Source organism: Leptosomus discolor, chromosome 6 (genome assembly GCF_034619465.1).
Source record: "Leptosomus discolor isolate bLepDis1 chromosome 6, bLepDis1.hap2, whole genome shotgun sequence".
Taxonomy (NCBI): domain Eukaryota; kingdom Metazoa; phylum Chordata; class Aves; order Leptosomiformes; family Leptosomidae; genus Leptosomus; species Leptosomus discolor.
Genome location: NC_141396.1, coordinates 31991243 through 32016185, shown reverse-complemented (window position 1 = coordinate 32016185; position 24943 = coordinate 31991243). Strand labels below are relative to the sequence as shown.

The 24943-nt window shown below is 37.2% G+C and overlaps 1 protein-coding gene across 2 annotated transcripts in view; it reads right to left on the bottom strand.

The window, feature by feature from the left end:
* Positions 1–24943, bottom strand: part of GRID1 (glutamate ionotropic receptor delta type subunit 1) — a 553612-nt gene that overhangs the window by 225024 nt on the left and 303645 nt on the right. For both annotated transcript variants that reach the window (XM_086466670.1, XM_086466671.1), the window contains exon 4: positions 16191–16396. In XM_086466670.1, the coding sequence (XP_086322796.1) occupies positions 16191–16396 (206 nt within the window). The remainder of the gene's footprint in view (positions 1–16190; positions 16397–24943) is intronic.

The window sequence follows — 24943 nt, the reverse complement described above, 5'->3', positions numbered from 1 at the left end:
AGCACATTCTGAATTCTCATCTTTACTCTATACTTTCTCTTTTGCTACCATCCCATGAGATCTGACTTTACCTTTGATGCACAGTCAATTTTTTTTCAAGTATTTGCTCCCAAATGGTTTGGAAATGTGTCAGGAGAATAAGAGGAAAAACAGCTCCTTTCTTGCTCTCAGAAAAAAAAGCTGCTCTTGTTTTGAAGTAAAATGCAATAAACACACAACCGGAAGGCTCTTTACATAGACGTCGAAGAGTTCCCTTTGACTAAACTTTCTTCTAATTTGAGAAGGAACAGATGAAGAGAGCCCTCACCTGTACACCAGTCTATAAAGATCTTGTTTTGCCATTGAATAACAGCGATGCACTCAAAAAAGAGCACTGGAGAGCACTTCAAAAGCCTGACAAAGGCCAGGTGAAAAAGCGGCAATTTACACTTTCCATAGATACACTGAGAAATTCACTGCCATGGTACATCTTGTTTAGCCTAACTGGGGCACTTAACACTAGGAGCCTAGTAACATGCTATGGTGGAGCCTGCTTTTCTGAACTTGCATGCACTGACAGAGACTGAGCAGGGACACAACACTACAGGAAAGTACCAATTTTATCACACGTTTGGAACCCTCTCATGTTGCTTATTTAAAAGAGAGAAGACAGGTGGCTTTCTCTTTGGTTTTAGTTTTGTTTTTAAACAGGTGCCCATATTCATTTTCATCCCTCAAAACATGCCTTTAAAAAAATTAACTGTAAAATTCAAACCTCACCTTTTTGGGGATTAGGGATAAGAATTGCTTATGCTGCATTATGAACCTGGGAAGAGTGAACTTGGTCTTGGGGACAGGTACCCTGTAAGCTTCTGCACTCAGGCAAAGGTGTTGAACAGGAAGACTTGCATTCTGAGCACTAACAGAAACCTAAGGGATGAACAGGGGGCACAGGCACATCCAGAGACTTAAAACACGTGAGGAGAAAGTGGCTGGCAATTCAGCAAACTGGCAGTAGAAGCAATTGTCCACTGTATAGCCACCACCAGGTAACCATTTTCATCAAGAGAATGAAAAAATAATGATTTCAAGTAATTATATATATATACACACACATATATACACACACACACACGTACCAATATTGCAATATAAAAGATGGAAATACCAGAACATGGCTCTAACAGAATGTTACTATTGAACAACCCAACCTATCAACCAAGATTTTCTTTCCAAAAGCCATTTCCACCAGCATCAATGTGTCAGAGCTTTGTGCTTGCATTGGTCAATAACACATCCAACCCAAGCATCAGCTGTGGAAGAAAAATATTTGAAGCAATCAAGTGAAAGCAAGAGTTCATACCCTTTATAAGAGGAAAAATTGTACTTGGTGGTAATCTGTCTGACCTGCATTAACATTTAAAAGCTTTTTATAGGCAAAATGGATCTGAAGTCTGTGATCATTTAATATGAAACAGTACAAACAGTAACAATCAAAAGAAGGATTGTCCCTATTACAATATATGACAAGATTTCATTGTATGTTGCACAGTTACGGGGGGGGGGGCAGAATCTAACATTGCTCATTGTGTTAAATCAATAGATTAAGTTACATTATGTTAAAAGTGTAAATTATCCTTATTCAAATTTCTTCATTCCAACAGATGTATTGATTTGGGTTTATGACATTACAACATGACTTAAAAAAAAAAAAAAAATCAAAGAAAGAACAAGTTAAGCTTTTCCAGATTTTCACAGAAAATCTGCAACTGGTTTTGCCTGTTAGACAGTTACCGTGAAATAGTGATAGTTTGTGTTACTCTGTTGAAGATTCACAATAAACAGCTTTTGAGACTGATTAGTGAAAACAAAGTGGAAATATTTAATCCTTCTCAGGAGCTAGTCATTGGTTGTAGCCAAGAAAGCACAAGAGATTATTCTTTAAATAAAACTTACAAACTCAATGTATTTGAAAATAAAAACTTAATTCTGGCTTGGAATATCATCTGTTCTAGGACCTTACCACTAGGGAGGAAAAGAAATCGTGTATTTCTCCTCCCGCATTACATAATCTCAAAAGGTTAAGCATGGAATTGCAGAGGTGGCTGAGCTCTCATCTAAACTCAGCTGAACCCAGGATTCTCACCAAAAATATTTCTAGCATTGGAACAGTAGAGCTTTACAGAGGCAGTGTATGGAGGGAGCACCAAGAAGAAAGCAAGGTCAAGCTCAAATGAGGGGACCGGCTCCAAATCCCTGGCTACCTTTGCTGCCAGAATTCTGGATGAATAGACACTACTTTAACCTTTCCAGAAGCCATCCTGCCAATAAATAGCAGCAGGAAATGCACAAACCCAGCCACTTTGATATCATTCTCTTACACATAAGAGGACTTCATGTACTCTTGTCAAAAGCAACAAAGAGCTGAAGGGAGTTTGCATGAGCTTTTCTTCAATAACATTTTGACATTCTTTAGAAGATTCAGCTGATGAGCGGAAATGTCGCTACTTGAATGAGGGCAAGACAAATGCAGCACTCCGCTAATTCCATTCTCTCTCTCGTCTCACATACAGATGATACTGGTTTGCCCAGCTTTTTAAAAGACAAACCCTATTCCCTTTTCTTCATTCTTGCACGGGACCAAGTGAAAACAGCACAAGATTGAGGGAAAACGTGCACAACAAATAGGTAATGTTCAGAAGGGCAGTGCTTCAGAATCATTAATTGTCCTCCTAATGTTAACACACTGTATGGAAATGGGTCATTCTTGCCAACTGAAGAATTAGTTGATTAACAAAAAAAGTTTTCAAAGTATTCTCAAACACTCATTATATGAATAGTTCAAACGCAAGACACTAACATGACTGCCTTCTAACAAACATCTGACTTGCCCTGTCATCTAAACTATCCATCCACCTAGCTTGTCTTGTGCTTGTTACTTTGCTGCCTAGTGTCTTATGAGCGTTACTGGATTTTATCCTCACATTTTTCCTGTGATAGGAAGGAGTTATCCCAGAAATACCCATATATTATATCTACTGCAAACAGAGTCTCCATCTCCCTAGTAGTGATACAGAAGATAAGCATCTGGTTTAGGACTGCTTATAATAACAAGTAAATACTGCACATTAGCGAAAGCAGTGGCATATATGCTATGATTTCCCACACTACATTGTCTTTATCAAAACACAGTTGAAACATTGCTGCATTCTTATTCTTTAAGCTTCATTTAGTTGTTTTAAAAACTTCAGTATCAAAGTACTTTTCTAACTCACTTTTTTTTTCATTTGTTTGTTTGGTCAGTTTTGTTTTTTTTTTTTTTTTTAAATGATATTACAGTCCCCATTGCTAGGTTTCCTGATCCTTCCATAAGCAAGTAACAGTGATAAACAATGAAATCCAGAGCCCTTGGAAAGCTGCTACATCTTGGCTGGAATACTTTGCTGAAATAATGTCAATTCCAATAAACAAACACACAGATTCATTTGCAAATCAATATCAATTAGTTGAGTGTGAAATCGGGGGGGGGGGGGGGGGGGGGGGGGGGGGGGTGCCATTATGTTCTAAAGTAGCCCACTAACCTCTTGATTTAATTATTTAACTGTTTGCCGGCAGCCACTGACAGTGTTCATAGCTCCAGTGATGTGGTAAAACAGATGGGACCTAAACATTCACTTTTAATTACAGCAGTCAACGTGAAAGCTTCAATCATTTGGGGAGATGTTGTGGGTTTTTTAGTAAAGTTTTGGTCAAGGTGAAAAGAATTTACTTCAGCTTTATACATAAGCAAAGTACCTTGATACAGCAATTAATTGGGTCATTACCTCCCTGTAAAGATTTATACATACTCTCAATTCTTATTTTAGAATAGCAATTGCAACAGTGCAAACATATCTCATTGTGTCTATGTAGCTCATTTTAACATCAGCACCACTATCATTTACTGTTAGGATCTCTTAAACTTTTGATCTATTTATCACAAGTAATGAGTTAAATTTATCAGAAAGGGAAGCATTTCAAAGGACAGTGAAATAAAGAGAACTAGAGAAAAACATAAATTCCCTGTCTAGAAAAGCTAATTTCATTTTTCGAAGTAGTAAAAACCACAACAGAGATAAAGATTATGTACACCATGTTGTGGGAACATCAGTGTGACACTTACACTCCTGACATATGAGGCAGATGCTATCAGCAATGCAAGCTGTCCAGTATAGCCAGGTTGATACAAACACACTCACAGCTTTTCTGCTTAAAACACTATAGAGCTTGTGACTCTCTTTCACATTCTTTTTAACCACTAAATACAAGTAGCCAACCAGGCCTTTCTTCTGCTGATGCCAGGAGGACGAGCCTTGAAATGGCAAAACCGACTCTTCAGCCTCAGGTTATTCACGAATTTGTTGATGCTTTGACACTTCCACTCAGCCATTTCATTCGGGTTTGTTTTCCTTTTCAACTGGGATTGCAACTTTCCATGAATTTCATTTAGAAATCACAAATAACAGCTTCTGCACAAGTTACCATTAAAGTACGGAGTGTTTTGGGGCCAACGCCTGGCTGACTATATCTCACACTGAAGCACTCCTCATATGTCCCAAGAGGCCCCTGCACTTTGCGAGGATGCCAGCACTGGGGTGGCTTTTCCCTCCTCACTCTTCTATTCAGACTTTGACCTTTTTTCATTTTACTCTTCATGTTTTCACTGACCACACAAAATTCAGGGCCAATGAGCCTGAGTGAGCTGGGCTTTCTACACTGTCTCTGTTCCATTCGGTCAGTGTTGCAAGTCCCCTGCATGAAATAATAACCAATTCCAACAGGCTTTTAAAGCTGTTCTCCAGCTTTAAAACAATTCTCCACCTAGTTTACACTAAAAGATGTTGACACTATTTGGAAATATCAGTAGAGCACATGAGAAATGTGAATGTTCTCAATGAGCTGAAATGGAACTCTAAGGAGCTTGCACTCTTTGGTTCATTTCTGCTCCAGTACCTTTATTTTCCTTTTCCAGCTGCACAGAACACAAACACTTATTCTCTGTTCTTCCATATTTACACACATGCAAATTCATTGTTAAGTGACGGACCTGGGTATGGTATAATATGCAAGTTGTGTTGGCGTGTGTACATAATAAACACAATACATACATATTTGTATATATTATATATACTACATAAGCATATATATTTTACTCAGACATGTTTGGTGTTAAATACAACTGTCAATAATTACCTCAATTAATTAATTAACTTATTTTTCCGCAGATATATATAATAAAAACTACTTGGGTGAAAATCAGATGATTTTTGGACGAACATTTCATTTAAAAAACTATATGGCTAATAATATTTTAAAGAATTGTAATCCCTAACCACAGAAAGTAGTATCCCTATTGAAATCCAGGCATACATTTTAAAACTGTAAAACATATTCAAACATAGTGAGAAAGAGAGAAAAAGTTGAAGACATAAATATAAACTGAAGTTATGAGTATTCAAACCAGGAACCTGAGATTCACTCGGTTCTCCAACAGTTTGGGCTGTGTGAACTCTTCTGAAAAATCCTACGCAAACTCTTTTACTAAGTTCGTTAGAGGAATTAAAAAAAAAAAAAAAAAGCGCAAAGCTCTATTCTATCAAGATTAATGCATTACATAAAAATTTTCCCAAAGGAAGATGAAGGACGTTCTGGCTGCTGGCAAAGGAAGTGCCCTGATGCACAGGATCCTATACATATGACAACTACCTGGAGCTCAATTGTGTTGTTCGCAGCAATGTTTCACATTTTCGGTTCTTAATGAAGGAAGTAGGCAGCGAGAATCCCAGCCATACGTTCCCAAAGATTTAAGAGGGCTTAGCAGCAAGGCTTTAAGGTCCTCTTTTTATCACCATTTTGTCTCTTTGGTATTTTTTTTAGCACTCCTGCACGCCATGCATTTTCCAAATCAGACACTTCCACTGCTTATTCGGCCTGGATGATGTAACCATCTTCTTTACACAGTGGCATTTCCAGTGTTAGGGCACCCCTTGATTATGCGAGCTACAGGGATGAGTCCGACTTGAACTTCATACTTTTATTAAGTATTCATAACTGTACCCAAGCTGGAGCGCTGTATTTGCTAGATTGTTCTGACTTTAAATCAAGATGCATTCAGCATTGACATAGATTTTTAAAGTGTCTTCAATGCTAGTACATTTTAGAAAATGAACACTATGGTCTTATGTTTTTGTTTTGTTTTTGTTTTTTAATGTGCTGATGTACACCCTAAAATGTTCTCTATACTCTTTAATAATTTTACAGGAAAACATGTTGGGGAACTTGTAATATTTTCAAATCAATATACTTTCATTAAATGCACAAAGTCATTGTCATACTTCAAGGCTTGGTTTTTTTCCCTTTTCAACATTATCTAAAAATAATTTTAACAAGATTTTTCCTTTGGAAAGTTGAAGCAAAATATGAATTATATATCAAGACAAATCACTCAAGGTGCTTTCCTAGAGTGTCCTTGGAATCCAATTGCTATTTGCACACCCATTAATAAAGTGCAAAGCTTTTAAATCTGATTGCTTCAAGTTGAATGGATGAGTCAGGGCCAAACAAATTGATCTCATTCACAAAGCATGGTCTATAGCAATCTGTAACTGCAGTACAATGAAAGGGCTCAATTCCATAAATAAAATACAGATTTTTAAAGCTACCTGAACTGCTCTTTAAATGCTCTGTAGGACTGTACGTGCAAGCTACGTTATTTATCTTAAACTAAAGCAAATACACACTATTCGAAGAGAGTTTTAATATTTGACACAGTGTCTATGGGTTAAAGGCTGCACATCTGACAAAAGGACCACTGAAGTGACAGGGCTATCAGTTCTGTCAAATGAAACAACTAGGGGTCAATGGTGGCAAAGACATACCTGGCAGTATCAAATGAAAGGATGACCTTTTGGGCAATTTCTTGGTCTGACATTTAGAAGTTCAGTCCCCATTTCAGGTGAACTCAGTAAATTGCCTACTTTCTCTGTACCCCGATGCCTCAGCTGGAAGAGAGGGGACTAATAATCCTTTCTGTCTACATTTTATCTGCTCTAGGGATGATAATCATTAGGTACCTGCCTCAACAGAAAGAGATCAACCTTGAAAAGCGATTCTTGAAAAAAAGTTATGAAAATGTACCTTAACAAAACCGTGAACAAGCAGTGAACAAAACCAATAGCAAAACCAGTAAATTCACCTAAAAAATCTGATTACATTTCCTTTATGAAAATTTCAGCATGAATACTTTTCCAGTAAAAAGACATTACTAAAAGCTAAAACTCTACCATAAATTGCCCTTATGACACAGAGTTTATGTCCCGTCCCACACAGGACTCTCTCAGAGCTGCTTCTATTCCCTTAGCACTCACACTGCAAAGGAAATGATCCAAAAACTGGAAAACCATCTGCTTGCTCAATAAGGCTAATATGAAGCAACTCTGCACATTGCTGTTTGCATCATTAAAACAACCAACCAACAACAAAAACAGGGATTAAAATCTCTACCACCTACTGGTATACAGCTTTCAAATGGCTGGAGGACAGCACACCAAGTAAACTGTGTATCTGACAAGAACTGCAAAGATAACCATTGCCCACTCCTAATTTGTCACTCTGGAGCGCACACACTGCCCACCCAAAAAGGTGAAGTAAGCCCGAGCCCACAACAATATTGCTGCCACTGCCAGCCTGTCTCTTCACTCCATATGCGCAATGCCTTCCACTTCCTGGCACCTTTGAAGACATCTTCCATGCAGTTGTCATTATAAGAATGAGAAGATCTTCTTATATACCTTTTAAAGGAGTTTCTTCTTACCACGTTTCTCTTTCCTGAGGCCAGAAAGTATTTTAGACCCCTCCTTTCTCACACCCTTCATGGCTCTATACCTCTATACTCATCCCATTCTCCCTCTCCCTTCTACCTACAGACCCTTTAACACATAGTTCTCTTGCACTGCCTCAAATCTCTTCATCCTGGTTTCTACCTTCTGCACTTAACTGAAACTGTTCCTACTGACATTCACTTTTCTTAGCCAAACTAAAACTGTTACTCTCTTCTCTGATTTGCCAGATGTTTTTAATACAGCTGATCACGTTTCTTCTTGACAAACCTCCTCTTCCCAGCACTTCTCTCCTGGGCTTCCTCCTATGCCACTCCTTCAGTACAGCCTCTCCAGGGGATACTTTCCCTGATATTCTTCAAGTTCCCAAGGAGGAGGGTCCCACACCCACTCGCTCTTTAATCTCTTCTCTTTATGCTAACTTCTTGCAGTGAGCCAACTAGCGAAAAACCCACTGCCATTCAGATGCTGATGAGTCTTGATCTACTTCTCTGTGACACATTTTTCACACTCTGTTCAGTCTAAATTGTTAGCCTGCTTTCTGGATATCCTCATAAGCTTCATGTGGATAATGAGATTTCTCAACCTTCTCCCTTCAGGGGAAGTAAATCCTTTTTCTCAGTCAAAATGGACAGCCAGCGCATTAGACCTGCCAATCTGGACTACAATTCAAGTGTCATCTTTGACTTTTACTTCTTTCAAAGCCACTCATCCAGGATAAGCCCCAAATCTCACAGGTTCGTTAGACATAATCTTTCTAACAAACAGTTCTTTTTACCCATCTGTAATGCTAAAACTCCCTTCCCAGCTCTGATGACATTACATATTGATTACTACAAAGTTCACCTTTCTGACCTTAAGAATTGCAAGCACCTCTTGTATTTTGCTGAAACTTCTACAAAGAGGATCTCTAACCACTTTGATCATTTCACCCATCTCTTTGCATTGCTTCAATAGCTCCCTTGTTGACTGTCACATCAAAGACATGCTAACCAGCTTCACTTCCAACACCATATAATTTTTACTCCAATTTCCGGGTTACCTCTCATTCATCATCAAGATTTTGGCCTTGGCGTCAACCTTCTTCACCTACTCCTATTTATAAAACAATTTCCACAAATATCTTAAAATACTTTATACCTCTTTTTTTTTTTTTTTCAAAATTCTAATTTGTAAGATCCTGGTATGAAGATGCTATTTTTGTCATTGAACATCAATCCCTTTTACTCCCCAGATATGTCTATCTGTCACCTCTTGCACACTGCAAATTATTTGGGGACACACATTCATACAGCAGCTAGTGAAACAACGTCCCAATTCATAAGACAACACTCAAGTATAACAAGCATACTAGTTTTAATAGCACCAGCTGTACTTAGAGTAGCAGTAGGAAAAATAAGTATTAGCATAGGACTATACTCACTTTTCAAAACAACTCTTAAATCCTTGCCGATTTTTAAGGTATTTGCCACCCTCCAAGGTACAAAGGTAAATGAAGGAACTGACACATCATGCTTTACGCTGATGATACACTGCTCTATTCGTTTGACACAGAACACTCTTTGCCTGAGGAAAAGACAATCTTATTGCACAGTTATCACACTGTCTCAAGTTATAAGCTTAATTTAATCAGATCAAAGTGCTTGTCCTTGATGAATGAGGTTCCCAAATATTTCTTCCCTCCTGACAGCTAGAATTTCCCAATCTTGACCTTACATCTGTGCAGACATCTGCTTCTGGAACTGACTGTGTTTACGTGGTGCTACCCTGGAAGGGGAAACATATGAACCCCAACATGGCACTACAGTAACACCAGCTCCTGCTCCCAGGACATGAGTGTCCACATCCCATCGCCTTCCACTGTACAGACATGCCAGTTTTTTCAGGGCCTTCCCATGTGAACAGGCTTACCTTGCACCATGCTGTTCAGCTTCCATATTTAACAGAGATTGAGGAAAGACAAAAATATAATAGATGAGAAAATTAACAAAGAGAATGAAAAATAAAATTAATGAATGAAAAATAACAAAAAAATTAATGAAGCTCATGAGACAATTAAAAGTTAATTTAAAATATTTCAACAATTTTGCAGACAGATATTTGGAATAGTTTCCTTTAGACCTGACATCCTTACTTGTGGACAGCACCAACATTTTTAAGAACTGAGTCATGTTTTCCAACTGAACACCTGCAATGAAACGAAGACCCAAAAGCACACTAAGGACTAAGCATTTGCAGCAAGAACGCCCAGTTTCTGTACATACAGATTTAATGACATTTAAAAATAAATGATCCCATATGCATATGTGCCCAGTCATCAGATTCAAAATATGAGCTGAAAAAACTGGTTCCTTCAGACCAGATATATTATTACCGATATTGAGGGACCCAGTAAGACTGCTAGTAAAACAGTTTCTAGACTCATATGGACTTTGTGTAACTCTCGCCAATGTATTCAATTTCCATATTTTTTTTCTCAATTGAGCCACAAAGCCTCACAAAACTGCCATCAGTTACTGTTAAAGATGTACAAAATTGGATCCAAGCCTTGTGTTTCTCATGGTTTCAATGTTCAGGTCCAAAATCTGATGCAATATTACTAGAGGAGTAAAAAAAAAAAAGATTTCTAAAATTATTGTCACAAACATATCTGCAATAGTAAAAGGAATCTCATTTACATGAAGCTATGTAAGCAATTCACAAAGTCATTTATTCACCTAAATATGATTTTTTTTTCCTCTTCACAGTGCCTACAAATCTGTAACAACATATGTACATGATTATTGTTCTAAACATAATCTCACAGTGATCCCACAGCTTGGATTAACCATAGTGAAACAAAATGTGGGAGGGTTTGTGTTTTGGGGTTTTTTTTTGCCCAATGGAAAGAAACCTACTTCTAAGCCAACTGATCTCAAAATGGGAGACTTTGGATTCACTTAGGTTTTAGCAGTTTAATGAGGTTTGCTTGGGTTTTAATTATAATTATTATTCTCTTTAAGCACAAAGCATCTTACTGTATTGCAAATGTCAACAACAGCAGATAAGACTTTAGCTCAGAGTAAGAAATAGAAAACCAGAGGAGGATTTATAAAAAATGAGGTGGGTATAATTTAACTTGAACTATTGAAAGAAGAATGTGTTACTTACAGAGTTCCATTACCAGCCCTCACAAATCACTACCAACTCTTTAAACAAAGAAATTGCCTTCTAAAAACAGAAGAGGCATAGTATTTTTTTCCCCAAAGTTATTCACCAATATTTCAAGATGTTTATATACTGTATATAAAACAGAGATATGGACTAATATGCTGAACATTTGCAACATAAGTAAAAAAAGAGATGTATGCCAATATGAAATGCCAAGCGCCAGAAAATTAGCATTAAATTTCTTTCCTGTTAAAGTCTGAAAATTAAAGGTCTCTGCTTCCCATGAAAAAACATCTCATACAATTGGTTGTGGGTGCAGACTGTTCAAGATGCCGTAAATAATTCCTGCAGCTCCAGTCAAGTAATAGCATGTCACCAACCACAGAAGGGAAAAAAGAAGTCTGGTTCATTGTTCATAAACAAGTGCCAACTGGTAGTGCTCTGGGAGTAAGTTACTCAATGACCAGGAATGAAGGAAGGCCATAAATCAGCATGAAATGATCCCAAAACCTAAACCAAAAGCAGAATATCTGTATTTTTTTGCAGAACCAGGCAGAACATTTGACATGAACTAGGGTAAAAGAGAAACAGAGAGCAGTCTTTGCTTTCCAGTGAGGACACAGAGGTGACCACATTACAGGGCAGAGATAAATTACAACTGTTTAACAAACTTCACATTATACTGGAAGTTTATAGCTTCAGCTCAAATTGGAATTGCAGTGATTCAGATAACCCAGCCACAAAGACAGAGGGTTTCAGCATTAATTTTTAATGCAATTAATCTGCTCCCTTATTCTTAAATGTTTTAACTTGTTTACTATACTAGGCATGCGAAGAGTTCTGCTTTCAGCTGGTAAGCTGCAGTGATATGCATATACACTAGCAACCTTACTGTAGTAAGCTTACTAGCTTACAGGCAAGATAGACTCACAAGTAATGATATCGTTTTAAAAGATGCACCTAAACAGAAACATTTTGCACTTCAGTGAAGATGCCAAAAAATAAGTAACGCTGAGTTAAAGGTTTTGTAAAGCCAAGAATTCCTTCTCTTTTCAAATCAATACTGTTACAGCCTCCATTTTACTGGTTTTCAAAAGTAAAGGCAATAATACTGGAAAGTAGGATGATTGAAGTCTATAAAGCAATTGATATCACCTACATTTTTAAACAAAATTCTCATTACAATACATATCCCAAACAAACTGTACGTGTTCTATAAGAAGGAAAAAACTAAACCCTCTACAGCTAACAGTTACTGCACATCTGCAATAGGGAACTTGAGAAACACTAAACTACAAGATCTCTTCCTCTTCTTCAAATATGTTGTATACAAAATGTACAAAGTGTGAATTTATTCACACAGTAAACATTTCCTGATGTGTCTTCAGAAGTACCCCTAGGCCACCTAGAACATCCTTCAGACTAGTTCAGGAAAGACTGCTAGACAAAGTTATCGAAGTGTTTTATCTCGTGAACTCTTGAACACCCTAAAGAACAATATCTCCTTGATCTCTCTCGCCAAACGCTCACACTGTCTAATTGACCTCCCTGTTAGAAAGCATAGCCTGTTTAGCTTTGGGTCATTACTTCCTGTTAGACCACCCATGATCACCTTAAATAATTCCTCCTCCTCCTCCTCTCATGTTTCTTCTCAAGTACTTGTCAGTTATATTCCCTTAGGCAGGCTGTATATAACGTGTTCCCAAGAGCCGTTTTCATAGGTCATGCTCTCCTATCTTTTTATTATTTTTCTCACCTCTCTTTGACCTGTTTTCTGTGTATTCATGTCTCTATGTAGTGTAGAACCCTTAATGATAAAAGCAATCCATTCAAATACACCTCTATTTGCTAACAAAACAATGTATCCATTGGTAATTGGAAGAAGCAGGCTGAATCTGGCTGTCACAAAGAGGGACCCTTTTGAGTCTCAGATCCTGTGTCCGGGCCAAAGAGACCAACAGAATAGCTGTAACTAGTAAATCTTCTTCCCATTTCTGAATTACCAGTCTTTTTTCTTTTCTTTCTATACATAGCCTTGCAAGGAGATCACAAATTCAAAATACAAAATCATTTTTGCTGTTACATACATACCTGTTACAACTGAGACTGGGTTTGCATATAAACTGAACAATGGCACCAGGCCAAACATATCGGGGATTTTTGCAGGTGGAGAAGGGAACATTTTTCTCAAAATGATGGAGGGGTGACACACCTTCTTTAGGTTTGCTTTAATCCCAAAGTGACCTTTTATTGCAAAACCTAGGGTAGTTAACATTTTACAAATGTATCTACCTTCTGTTTTCTGAATAAAGGCTTATTCCATGTTTACAACTACACCATTAAAAAGATTTTTTTTTTCCTTTTCCCCCTCTCTCTATTCTTACACAATCAAAGCACTTTTATAGCAGAATAATAGACCTTGAAAACTTACGAAATGTCAGTAATTTCTGCTGCAGTAAGTTTGACACATGACAGAAACAGGCATTAAGGATGCTAAGCCAGTAAAGTGAAAATGATGCCTAAATAAAAATTAAAGAAAAAAAAAAAAAAAAACAAACACGAAAATTGAGTAGTTCTATGGTTTAGAAAGTTTTTCATGTATGAGACGTCAGAGTCCCCTAACACTCTCAGATCTCATCTCTGATCAGATGAGATCACTCTGGCCCACCCAAGAGATGATAAGGGAGGCTGAAATCTGGATCCATATTTTTAGCAGGAAAAATTATCACTTGCAATATTGAAACAGGCAAAATAAATCACGTACCAGCTTCCAATGGCTGATGTCTATGACTCATGCTAAGAAAAATTTGTTAAAGCCATTCATATCAGGATTCATAATCCAGACACTGTCCAAGAAAGCCTCTCGCTTTTGTTTTGCATTCCACGGGAAGGTTTGTGTGCAACACCTGGTTTTTATGAAGATATGTTATTAGCCAATAGACTTTAATAGGATCTAGTTGAAGTTTTTCAGACATTTTTTCCCCTGCTACAAAATATCAACTCAGCAAAACTGAAAATCTTAATATGGAACCTCTTTTTTACACGGTATTTTCCATTTCCAGAAATCTATGGAAACAAAGTTTTAAATCCAGTTTCTTCCCTTTGTTCTTAAGTTCTTATTTGTAACTTGAGCTAAAATAGAAAAGATAAAAAATAAATATACCCAAAACTTACAAATAAAAGCTTTGAATTTTCTTCTCAGGTTACTACTTACACTTTTTTAGAGACCTCTATCTTTTTTCCCAAACTGAAAAGATAAATTGTTTCAAACCCTCAAACAACTTCCAAGGTGCAGGGCCAGCTTGGTAACAATACTAGTTAGTATATAGCTATATAGTACCTGTAGCATGAAATATTTACTAACTGCAGAAATACATAAACCCACCAAAGGCACTTACTGCTGTGTGTTGCGAACGATGTGTTTCTGTAAATTATGTAAGAATACGTATTTCATTTAAGCTGAAAGTTATTATTCTAGACCGTTTGAAATTGTGCTGTAGATAATTAGTCGCACTTATTGACTGAGACAGTGAGGAATCACAGTTATTAACTCACCACGAAATGTAAGCCCAGCCTCTGCTAGTGAAGGATTCTTCCCTACACCACGCATCTTGCATCCCAAGCCTTTTGAGAGTTCGTTTCTAAGATTTAAGTTTTCTTTTATAAAGCTTTTCTGAATCAATCAAGATTCAATATAGGAAGATTACCAAATAAATTACTTTTCATTTCTGCCCACAGTTAAAACTCCTGCAGGGATCTGGAAATACATCAAGATCATTAGCCTTAATGCCTATAATACACACTGCTTTAAGGTGAAGTGTAAAACAGCTTAATGCATTAGCCCCTACACTTGAGGCCTGCAGGGTCCTGACAGAGCACACACGTAACTCTCATGAACATTTCTGGAGCCTTGTGCACTTTCTACCCAGCAAGGACCTGAATAAAATACACATGTTGATTTCTTTTTTAATACCTGGCTTGGAAACTTTGTTAGGACTCACTGGAAAACTGAGCAATGTGTATTTTTGCTGGAGGCCTACTATGAAGTAAATAAAACCACTGACTGAGCAGCGTACGGCTTACTACACTTTGAGGGTAAGTACTCACTCATTCCTCTACTGAAAATCCCTGTCTATGCACAAACATGAGTAGAATTTGCCCTTGTGCTTGGTCTTTCCCAAGCTATCCATTCGCCTCATTTATTTATGATAAAATTTACACTACGAATTTGAAAAATCACAGATGAACATAAATGTGGAGAATTTTCTTATGCTGATACAATAAAAAAAGACTTAATGAGCTAATTTTTTTTTTATTTTATTTTAGCAGACTTTGATGCAGCAAAACTGATAATTGGAAACAGGTCTCATCCACATTTTAATTTCTTGGTTCAGACTTATCCCTGGTTAGTTAAAACAAACAAACAAACAAACAAAAAACAACCAAAAAAACCCCTACTTCATTGCCAGATTCTTAGCTAATGAATACATGTAAACTTATACTGAAGATCCAACTCTCATTCTCAAATCTGACATAGAAAGCACTGTAAAATAATTCAATATTTAATATTAAAAAGCTGGATAAAACTAGTTAATGCCAAAAATTAGCCCACAGCACAACATTAATTACAAATTTGCCCAACAGCTACCTCCCTGTTCTAATTAGCCTCATCAATTTCAAGAAACCACTGAGAAAAAAAGACAAACATATAATTCCCACTTCATATGTGATAAAAACCTGCGTGATTCAGCCTTCAAACATCAATAACGTGCCCTATTAACATGAATTTGTAGACTTCCACAGTAAAGACAACTCTCTCAGGCACATTATGCTTCATTTCTAATAGACCTCAGTAGATTTTCTGGTCATTTGTCAACAGTGGTTGAAATCCAGGTCAAAAGTACTGGTATGGAAGACAATCCAAAAATAATAATTGCCCCATAGAGCTGTATATTATATTGAAAGAGCCCATCTGGCCCATGCTGTCCCATTTGCATTATCCACAAAGTATGCATTACATGGAATACTTGGTATTTCAAGTCTCTGACACTAGAGTCTGAGAATCTTGTTTGACATTTACCAGCCAGCACTGTCAAAATCTACAACTTCAGAAAAGTTCACAAGGTATCACATAAGTCATCATATCTGTTCCTGAAATGATGATAAAAACAACTGTGCACTGACCTCATTAATAAAAGTCTGGGCTCCCCGTGGGCTTAGGAGTAAGATAGCCCTTCGCAGTGTGTCCCGATAGCGGTTCAGCTCTTCTGTTTTCATGGTAGTGAAAAGGTTAGCAAAGACTCTGCTGATGTTCCTGTCCACTTTTTGTAATGATACATCAAGTCCCAGTCTTGAGGCCTGATCAAGAAATCCCTGCAGTCCACGTATATCTGTAACACAGGGGGGTGGGGAGAAAAAAAAACCACTGCATCAGCATTCGCCAATAATAGGCAAGCATCACTAATTAGGTAGAAAAAGACTTTTTTATTTTTTTCCCTGCAGTGCTGTCAGAAGAAGAGTATTCCACACAGCCATCTTCCACAGCTCCCTTTCATAGCCAATGTCAACAGGGAAACTACCTTTCCCAGGAGGTCTCTGAATGACTCAGGAAGAGCTAGTTCATGTATTTGGGTGGTTGTGCATACCTCCCCAGAAGCTCAAGGCCACAGGGCTTAACACTGCACAAACAAAAAGACGGTCCCACCCCAACAATATCACACTTCAAATGCAGAAATCCAGGAACATATGAATAAGCAGGAGGATAAATCACTTACCCCTAACTTCTCTCCTTCTACAACCTGTTTTACATAAGACCATGCCTGCTTTCTCTAAGAAAAATTACAATATCCAGAATACACACAGCCCTCCTTTTGACCCCTTTCTTTCCTCCTCCCCTCCTACAAATAATCTACCTAACCGGATGTTTACCATTAACCTGTTAACATATGAAACAGTACACAAAGCCCCAAACTATTATGATATATTATAGTGTAAAAAAATTGGCTTTCAGTAGGGGAAATCATGCAAAAAAGCCCCTTCAAAACCTGTTCCTTTGAGCTCTGTCCCTCAACTTCAGGCTGATTTAAAAACTGAATTTGCCTACACTAAGGTCCTACCACACTTGTTAGGACATTAATAGGGAGTAACACACATTTCATATTATGTTTGTGCTGAAATCACTCATACAAACTGTACTCTGTCTTCACGACCCTCATCATTTTTCTATAATAAACATCTGAGTTTGTATTTTGTAGTGAAATTTAGAGCAAGAAATAGGTGAAAGCTTATATTGAACCAGGTTTCTCTCAAAATTAACAGTGATCTCATCACAGCTGTACCATGTCATTAGGAGCCCTTAATTTTATGTGAAGTACGTATAACTTGTCTTGAATAAGAAAGTATTTATCCCTCTCTTCTCACGTTCATTTCTCACACTTTTATTATCAAATTTCAACTTATGAGTGAGGCCAAACAGTATAAATTAGAGTACATTTATTGTTCCCATAATAAAACCTGCTCTTCAGAAAATTTTACTATAACTCCAACGATCCCTGTGAACTAGATTATAACAGCTTACAGTTTATCTTTTCTTTTTTTTCTTTTTTTTTTTTTTTTTAAATCCTGGAAGTAACCATCTTCTGATGAAACACTTAAGTATCAATACTGCAGACACTGATGAAATCAAAGGACTGAAAACTATCTGATTCAAGTCCATAGTATTCCTTGCTGCCCTATCTGAGTGGGCTCTTAGACCACCACCAATTTTGGTGTTGCATAGCCACAGAATATACATGTGAACTTATTTTTTCTCCCCTTAAAAAACATTGTATGAAACCTGATAGAAGTAACATCTTGCCACGATACACCAGTTAAAAAATTTAGCTCATGTACAAGTACAATATATCAGGATAACAAGGTAACTAGCAAACATTAGATCCAAAAGAAAAGCACTAAGAGTTACCTTGAGTAGCTTCATGCTTCTATCCAAGTATGTGTTATGTTGTATATATTGTTAATGTGATAAATTCAGCTTCAGAAAACAGCTGAATTACAGAGAAACATCAGAAAGGAATAGAAATTAAGCTAGGGATTGCCAATCACAGCAGACTTCACTGCCTTTTTAACTCAGGTTTAGTTGGTATAATCATCACTGCAGCCAATCCCACCATCAGGAAAGGTGCACTCATGAGGGTTTTTCTGATGACTTTGGCATGTCTATAGCAGTTTTATCGCACTGATGAATACTTGCTACAGTTGCTTACTGTGTAAAATCCAGAGTCAAAGAGCAAAGGAAGGGGTTTATTGTTACGCAGGCATTTCTGGAAAATGCCAGAAGACTTTAGCACTTGTAAAACTGCTAAATATTGCAGGTGTGCTGAAATAGTGACAGCGACAAACAACTATTGTTTAAAGGCTAAAGTATTTCATTAAAGTTGTCAACCTGAGTTTGGATTTTGCTAATTTAAATTCAGTAAGATGGAATCCTTTACTACATGTATGCTCACTTTATGGATACATGAAACAAAGATTTTTCTTTTAATGAGTCCTTCAAAGTTACTGCAGTGCTTGACAAGCAGTAAGAAAATTCCCTTTTTCATAGTTTAGTAAAAACTTGTCTTTTAGTGCAAGCATCTAAAGTTACCACTGCACAAAAGAAAGCTGTTTAGAAGAGATTAACTATGCTGACATTGCTCTAGGGTTTTTTAGGGTTTGCCTTATGTTTTCAGGTGACCTCCTGAACTACTGGTTAGAAGTATTGTCGTAAATCAGTGCAAAATACTTGATGCACATTGTAAGACTATTTGGACTTGGAAGAGCATTTTGTATTCCCTTACAAATTTTTCCCTCAAGAAACACAGGCTATTTCCCAGTTTGAAAAATGCAAAGGATCCAGACTTTTTCCAGCTTGAGAACAAAGCAAAATTTGAGATGGAAGAGACCGTCCAAGCTCAAATGTACAAGCACAATATAAGTGAAACACAGATATAAGTGAATGTGAATTTATTCAGTACTGGCAATCAGAAAGAACTGCATGGCTGTATTTTCCTGAATGCTGACATGCCTGTTTCTACATGACACTGGAGAGGACAAGAAGGCTTGCTGGGAATTCAGAAGTGGAAGTGGGAACTGAAGAGCAGTGTTTTCAGATGTGACTAACATTTTAGGTGCCTACATAATGTGAACTTTTTTCATAAATAATTATTTGCAACCATTACCAAGAGGACAATCATTTTTTAAAATGTATCAGTACATAAATACACAAACATGATGCAGGAGCACCTGTTTATAAATCATAATGAATTAGGGTCAGTTTTATTTTGTCTGAGCTTTGTTCCATGGCAGCTCAAACAGAAATATTCACAGAAACAGGTATGAATTTCTTTCCACTTCTCATAATTTAGGACAGTTAATCCTTCATTTTCTTCAACACTAAAAGGAGTCTTGTAAAAAGCACATAGAGTCTAATAAAAATAAAGGATTCTATAAATGCTTTTGTCTGTTAAAATACATGCCCTTTATGTCTCTCGGAGTCTTAAGTGATTTTTTTTTTTTAACTAAAAACTTCAGATTCTAACATTAGAGAGTTATCCTGAACTATTACTAATAAAATTTCATACTTTATAGGAAGAGTATAGCAATCCAAACTCAGTCACAGTCAAATGCTTCTGACTAGAACATCTGACAAATGAAAGACCAGTTTGCTGCAACTACACAACCTACAGCTACCTCCACCTTCAGTTTTATAGTTACTTTTGCTCAGGGTATAGCCTACATTCAACCATAAAAATCACATAGTACTATTTCAATTATTTAATTGCCCACCTGATTTGCGTGTGCTCAACATGCAGAATTTCAGAAACAATATTTGAAAATTTCTCTTTTGTTTCTTGAAGATGATGCAACACCTGCACTCCAGAAGGAAAATGACACTATACAAAATGCACTCAGGTGAGCATTGCTCATAAAAGTGACCTGTAAAACCATAGAATAATTGGATATGTTTACAATACTCTAGTGTCAACCACAATGATGTGAAACTAGCAGGTTGGAATTGAAATTAACTCACTAGAGCTTCATGAGAAAAGCAAACTTCTTATGAGCTTTGTGTCTCTTCTGTTACATCTGGCTGGCAAGAGAATCTCTGTGGCTGAATCTTCTTCCTAACTCTGACAGATGACCATATGTTCAGGTCTGACAACAGAATAACGAGACAGGGATAACTATTACAAGGAGGGAAGGAAAGGCTTGAAGCACTGCTAAAATATGAATTCGGTCACTGTGACTACAAAACTAATGCTTGCCATAAATAAAGGGCTTTATGGCACTATAAGGAATAACGGAACATACCATTTCCTGCTGGAAGTTAGGCTGATCACTGCACTGATTGACTGAAACACAAAATAAAAGAATGGTACTAAATGTGGCATTAGCTACCTAGGTATAAAGCTTATTGTCATCTGCAAAGTAATCAATTATTATCTATAATCTTGTTTATATTAAAAAAAAAGTTCACAGAGTCTACCATACCATTCATCTTTCATAAATTTATAGTATCTGATGCTTGGCCTTGACACAAGCAGCTTTAAGCAATTATTTTTCTTGTTGTGCATTTAGGCACAGCTGGCCTTTAAGGATGGCTCATAGTAGAAACGAATTTCCAGGAGGTAGAGCACGTTCTATTATCTTTTTAACACCAGTTCCTAACCCCACTTGACAGAAATAGAGGCAGCACATGGCCAGGAAACATTTTACTTTGGGTAGAAAACAGCTGGAAGGAAACTGAAGTACCAAGATGGACCTGAAGGCAAGGCTAAAGAATCACCAAGAAATAATTTCACACCCTTTCATGCTTATCCATCACCAAGTAAACTCTGGGTTGACTCAAGTATCGTCACCAAGTTCTATTTTCAAATCACCCACACCAATCCTTTTACTTGTATGCTTGTAATAGGGAAAAGTAAATAAGTGTGAAAAACAATGAGATCAAGCAGCAAACATTGAGCTTTTGAGTCTTTCTCATTTGCTGATTGTATGCTTTACACTTCACACTTTTTTTTTTCCAGCATTAGTTTTATTTGAGCATTATTTTGGTGATATATTTAAAGTAGTGAGAAGAGTGTCAAGGAGACTTGGATAGTTTCATTATTTTAGATTTATACACTTATAAAAATATATATTCACCTTTTCCTTCATTTCAGGAACACTATCAAGCCATTTTTCCTTGATAAAAAAAATTACTATTTCTTACCTTTAATACAACAATACTCTGCTTTATTTTAAGTTTGTCTCTCGACTGCAAATACTTCCCACCTATTATTTCATTTCTTAAGACAGAATAAAACACACATTCTAGGATCCACTGATTTGGAAGATAACCTATAAGCACTCTGAAACAGGTTTCCTAAACCACTTCTGTTTCATGGGTTTCATTCACTTCATTTTCCAACGGCTGTTGTCCCTCATTTTTGCAACTGCAAATTGTTTACATAAGAAATAAGGGTTAATAAGACTGATGTAAGAAACAGAGAGGCATATCCCGATGATTAGATTTCCGCTGCATTGTAAGTGTTCCAAATGAACAATTCTGAATACCAACTCTGGGTCCTTGCTACAGACAATAACCTACTTGAAGGATTTGAATATAATCTAGATTATTGAAAACTGAAAGTGCACGTACTTCAGAAGCAGCTGTTATTCTTAAGTTAATAAACAACAAAGTTCTCTTCCTTCAAACAATAGAGGAAGATTACTATTTATGCTTCCAAAGGGAATTATTTTGTCCAAATCTTCTAGAAAAATTAGACTTTAAGCAAGCACTGAAATTTTCAACCTAAAAATACAATATAATACTAACTGTTCAAATAGAGTGATTAGACTAGAAAGCATAATAACGAAGTCTGTTACAATAGATATGACTACATTAATATTAGAAGGTAAATGCTTATTGGATCCCAGTGCAAATGTGAAATTATATTACTAAGGTATATATCCTAGTTTTATAATCTTTTTCTCTGTTCTTACAACCTCTCTCCAAGCATGTAACATCTTTCTCCACCTACCACATTTCCTCATGTCTCTGCCTGCTATATTCCCACAATCAGTGCTACAAATGTTAGAACTCACAATTTCAAAACAATTCCTGTGATTTAGTCACCTCATTCTCAACTAAGTTTCACTTCAAAAAACCTTCTGCTAAAAAAAAATCTTTGCCTTCTTGCATGCTTTTAGATACATCAGAGTTCACAGTAACACCTCTGCAATTATATCCCATTTTCTTTTTTTTTTTTTTTAAAGGAACAAAGGAAGTCAGTAACTAGGCAACAGTCATTACAGCAAGTACAATAAAACCATGAATTAAACCGCATTTTTTTCATTATTCAACTTATATAAGAACAGCTGTACCAGATGAGACTAGACAAGAAGTTCTGCGGAGCTCCATAACCTGTCTCTGATAAAGAGGGCAAAACAGGAGCAATTATAGAGCGATACTTCCCTTTAAAATTCTCCCAACACTTCACAGTTTGCAGCACAGGGAATTCCTCAGGCAGATGTGTTGTCTATGTATCTTTATGCACTACGCAGGTGTATTTCTGCACTGTAACCCTCAACGGCTCTCTCCTCCATAGAACAGCAGTTTCCCTTTAAGCCCACGTAAACTATAAGCATCCAGATCAGTTCACCTTCAGTTTACCAACCTGGGAATTTTCAGGATCCCACTGGACTCTCCTCTTTCCAATTTTTAGACCTTTCTCTCCTGGATAGTTCTAACATCAATCAAACACAAAGCAAAGCGCCAGCACCTGCACTGCCGGATCAACCAAGCACTGCATAATGCCATTCAGACCTAGAAGCTGCATAACCCTTCTCAAAGAGATGAGAGAAAGGCAAGAAATCCGAGATTTCTGGGAAGAATAAAGCAGGCTATCAGACATGTAATCTTTGAAAAATATAGAGAATATTGATTTGCCATTTAAATCTAGATCACAGGCTGACATTTGACCAACTCTCCATAGAAATTGAAAATCTTATCATATGTGTTTTGATACAAGCATCAGGATTAATCAAATGCAAAGGGCTGCTCAGAACCGCTTGTGATATCAAAGGCTGAAGCCTGTATAATAGCTGTAGAAGTTTTTTATTGGGCAGTTACACTGCCTGCATCAATTTTGCTATCAGGCTTTTAAATATGAAAAGGATTTTGAATAGAGAAAAATCATAAGTATTTGTGATTTTCACTCCTGAACAGATGTGAAAGGGACAGAAAGCTTCATGAAACCAGATGTGTTGCATGCACAAACAGATGTTTTCAGCTTCAACTTATCAAAGGCAGACACCACTTTTAAAAATATTAAAAAGTTACTCTGCACAATTGATCCTTCATACCTGAAACAGCTGACCCAGTCTGAAGGTAACTGGAGCTTCCCAGGAGGCCCAGAAACACAAAAGCCTTTTAAAGGCTACAATAGCCCTTTCACATTTAGCATGAAAGGTCAACTACAGGTCTCTCCTGCTGGATTTCAACACTTAGCATTCAAAAACACAAGGGAAACCACCTCAGGAAATTCATTACTGTTGTAAAACATGTGGACATATGCTACAAACGATGTAGAAAGGGAATTCACTGAAGAACTAGCATTTCCATTCAAATCATCCATTTAATTCTTCCAAGTGCAATAATTACCAACTGTTTGCTCAATGGTAAATCACTGTCTTGGTTTGAAAGACAGGTGTCTGTGGAGGAAGGCAGGAGCCTCCCTTGAAATGGAAAGTGCAACCCCCTTCCCTCCAAATTATTATAATTTTGAAATTAACGGGCCTTCAGGCAAAGATATGGGGAATAGGAATAACAGTTCTTTACTAATATATATATATATATATATAACACAAGGCAGGGAAAAACAAACAACCCACTGGTTTACACTCTGACACCCTGTTAGGGTGGCAGTAGCAGTCCGATAAGATGATGGCTGCAGTCCTCCTGAAGCGACGGATGTAGTTCTGTTGAAGCAGCAATCAGGTAAAAGAGTGTGGTCTTCCTCCGAAGGTCCAGTGGTAGGTAGGTAGCTCTTGTCCTCTGGAACTCCAGTGGGGGGAAAAGCTCCTCTGGGAATCCAGTGGAAGAAAGGCTGCTAGGGTGTTCGAAATCTCCGTTTTTATTTGGCATGGACTGCTTGGCTCCTTCCCCCCGGGCGGAGCATCTCACAATGGGATGGGGAGTCGTGAGGCAGTTCCTTGATGGGCCATTAACAGGAGGCAGTCCAGGAGCAAGTTATCTATGGGTCAGGCGATAAGGCATTGTTGTGCCCATTAACAGAAGATAGTCCAGAGGGGGGAGGCAGGGAGCACGGCCCCACCTGGTCTCAACAGCTCCTGAAGATGGTAATAGAATACTTTTTTTTCCTTTTGGCACATTTTACACTGTAACCTAGGACAACCACTCAAGCTTTAATAGCTTCTCATCTCACTACTGCCGTTAGTATGTTAAAATACTTTTAAAGACACTATGCAGTGTTATTACTGTATCTTCTTATGATGAAAAAATAGATGTATTGACAGAAACTATGCTTTTGCTGGCATATATCCTAAGTTTAAACAAAATACTTCTTTCACCTAAATTAATTTTAATTATTGCATTAAATTACTGAGCTTAATATTTGCTATGGCTGAGTACAAGCAATTCTAAACATCCATCCACCAGTACGTTAGGAAAATATATCTTTCTTCTTTTGGAGGGCTGAGATGCACTTTCCTGAAGCCACATCCTTTTACGTGAACAGTGAATTAATAGTATCTATTTAGGATGTTGGGACAGTAAGCCTGTCTCCTTTAACACAAATGCAGCTGTTACTGTTAAGATGCTGTTACTGTATTGTAAGTTTGGTTATCATACTTTGACAGGTGAAGAATGTCCTTCACAAATAAGACCGGTAACCCTA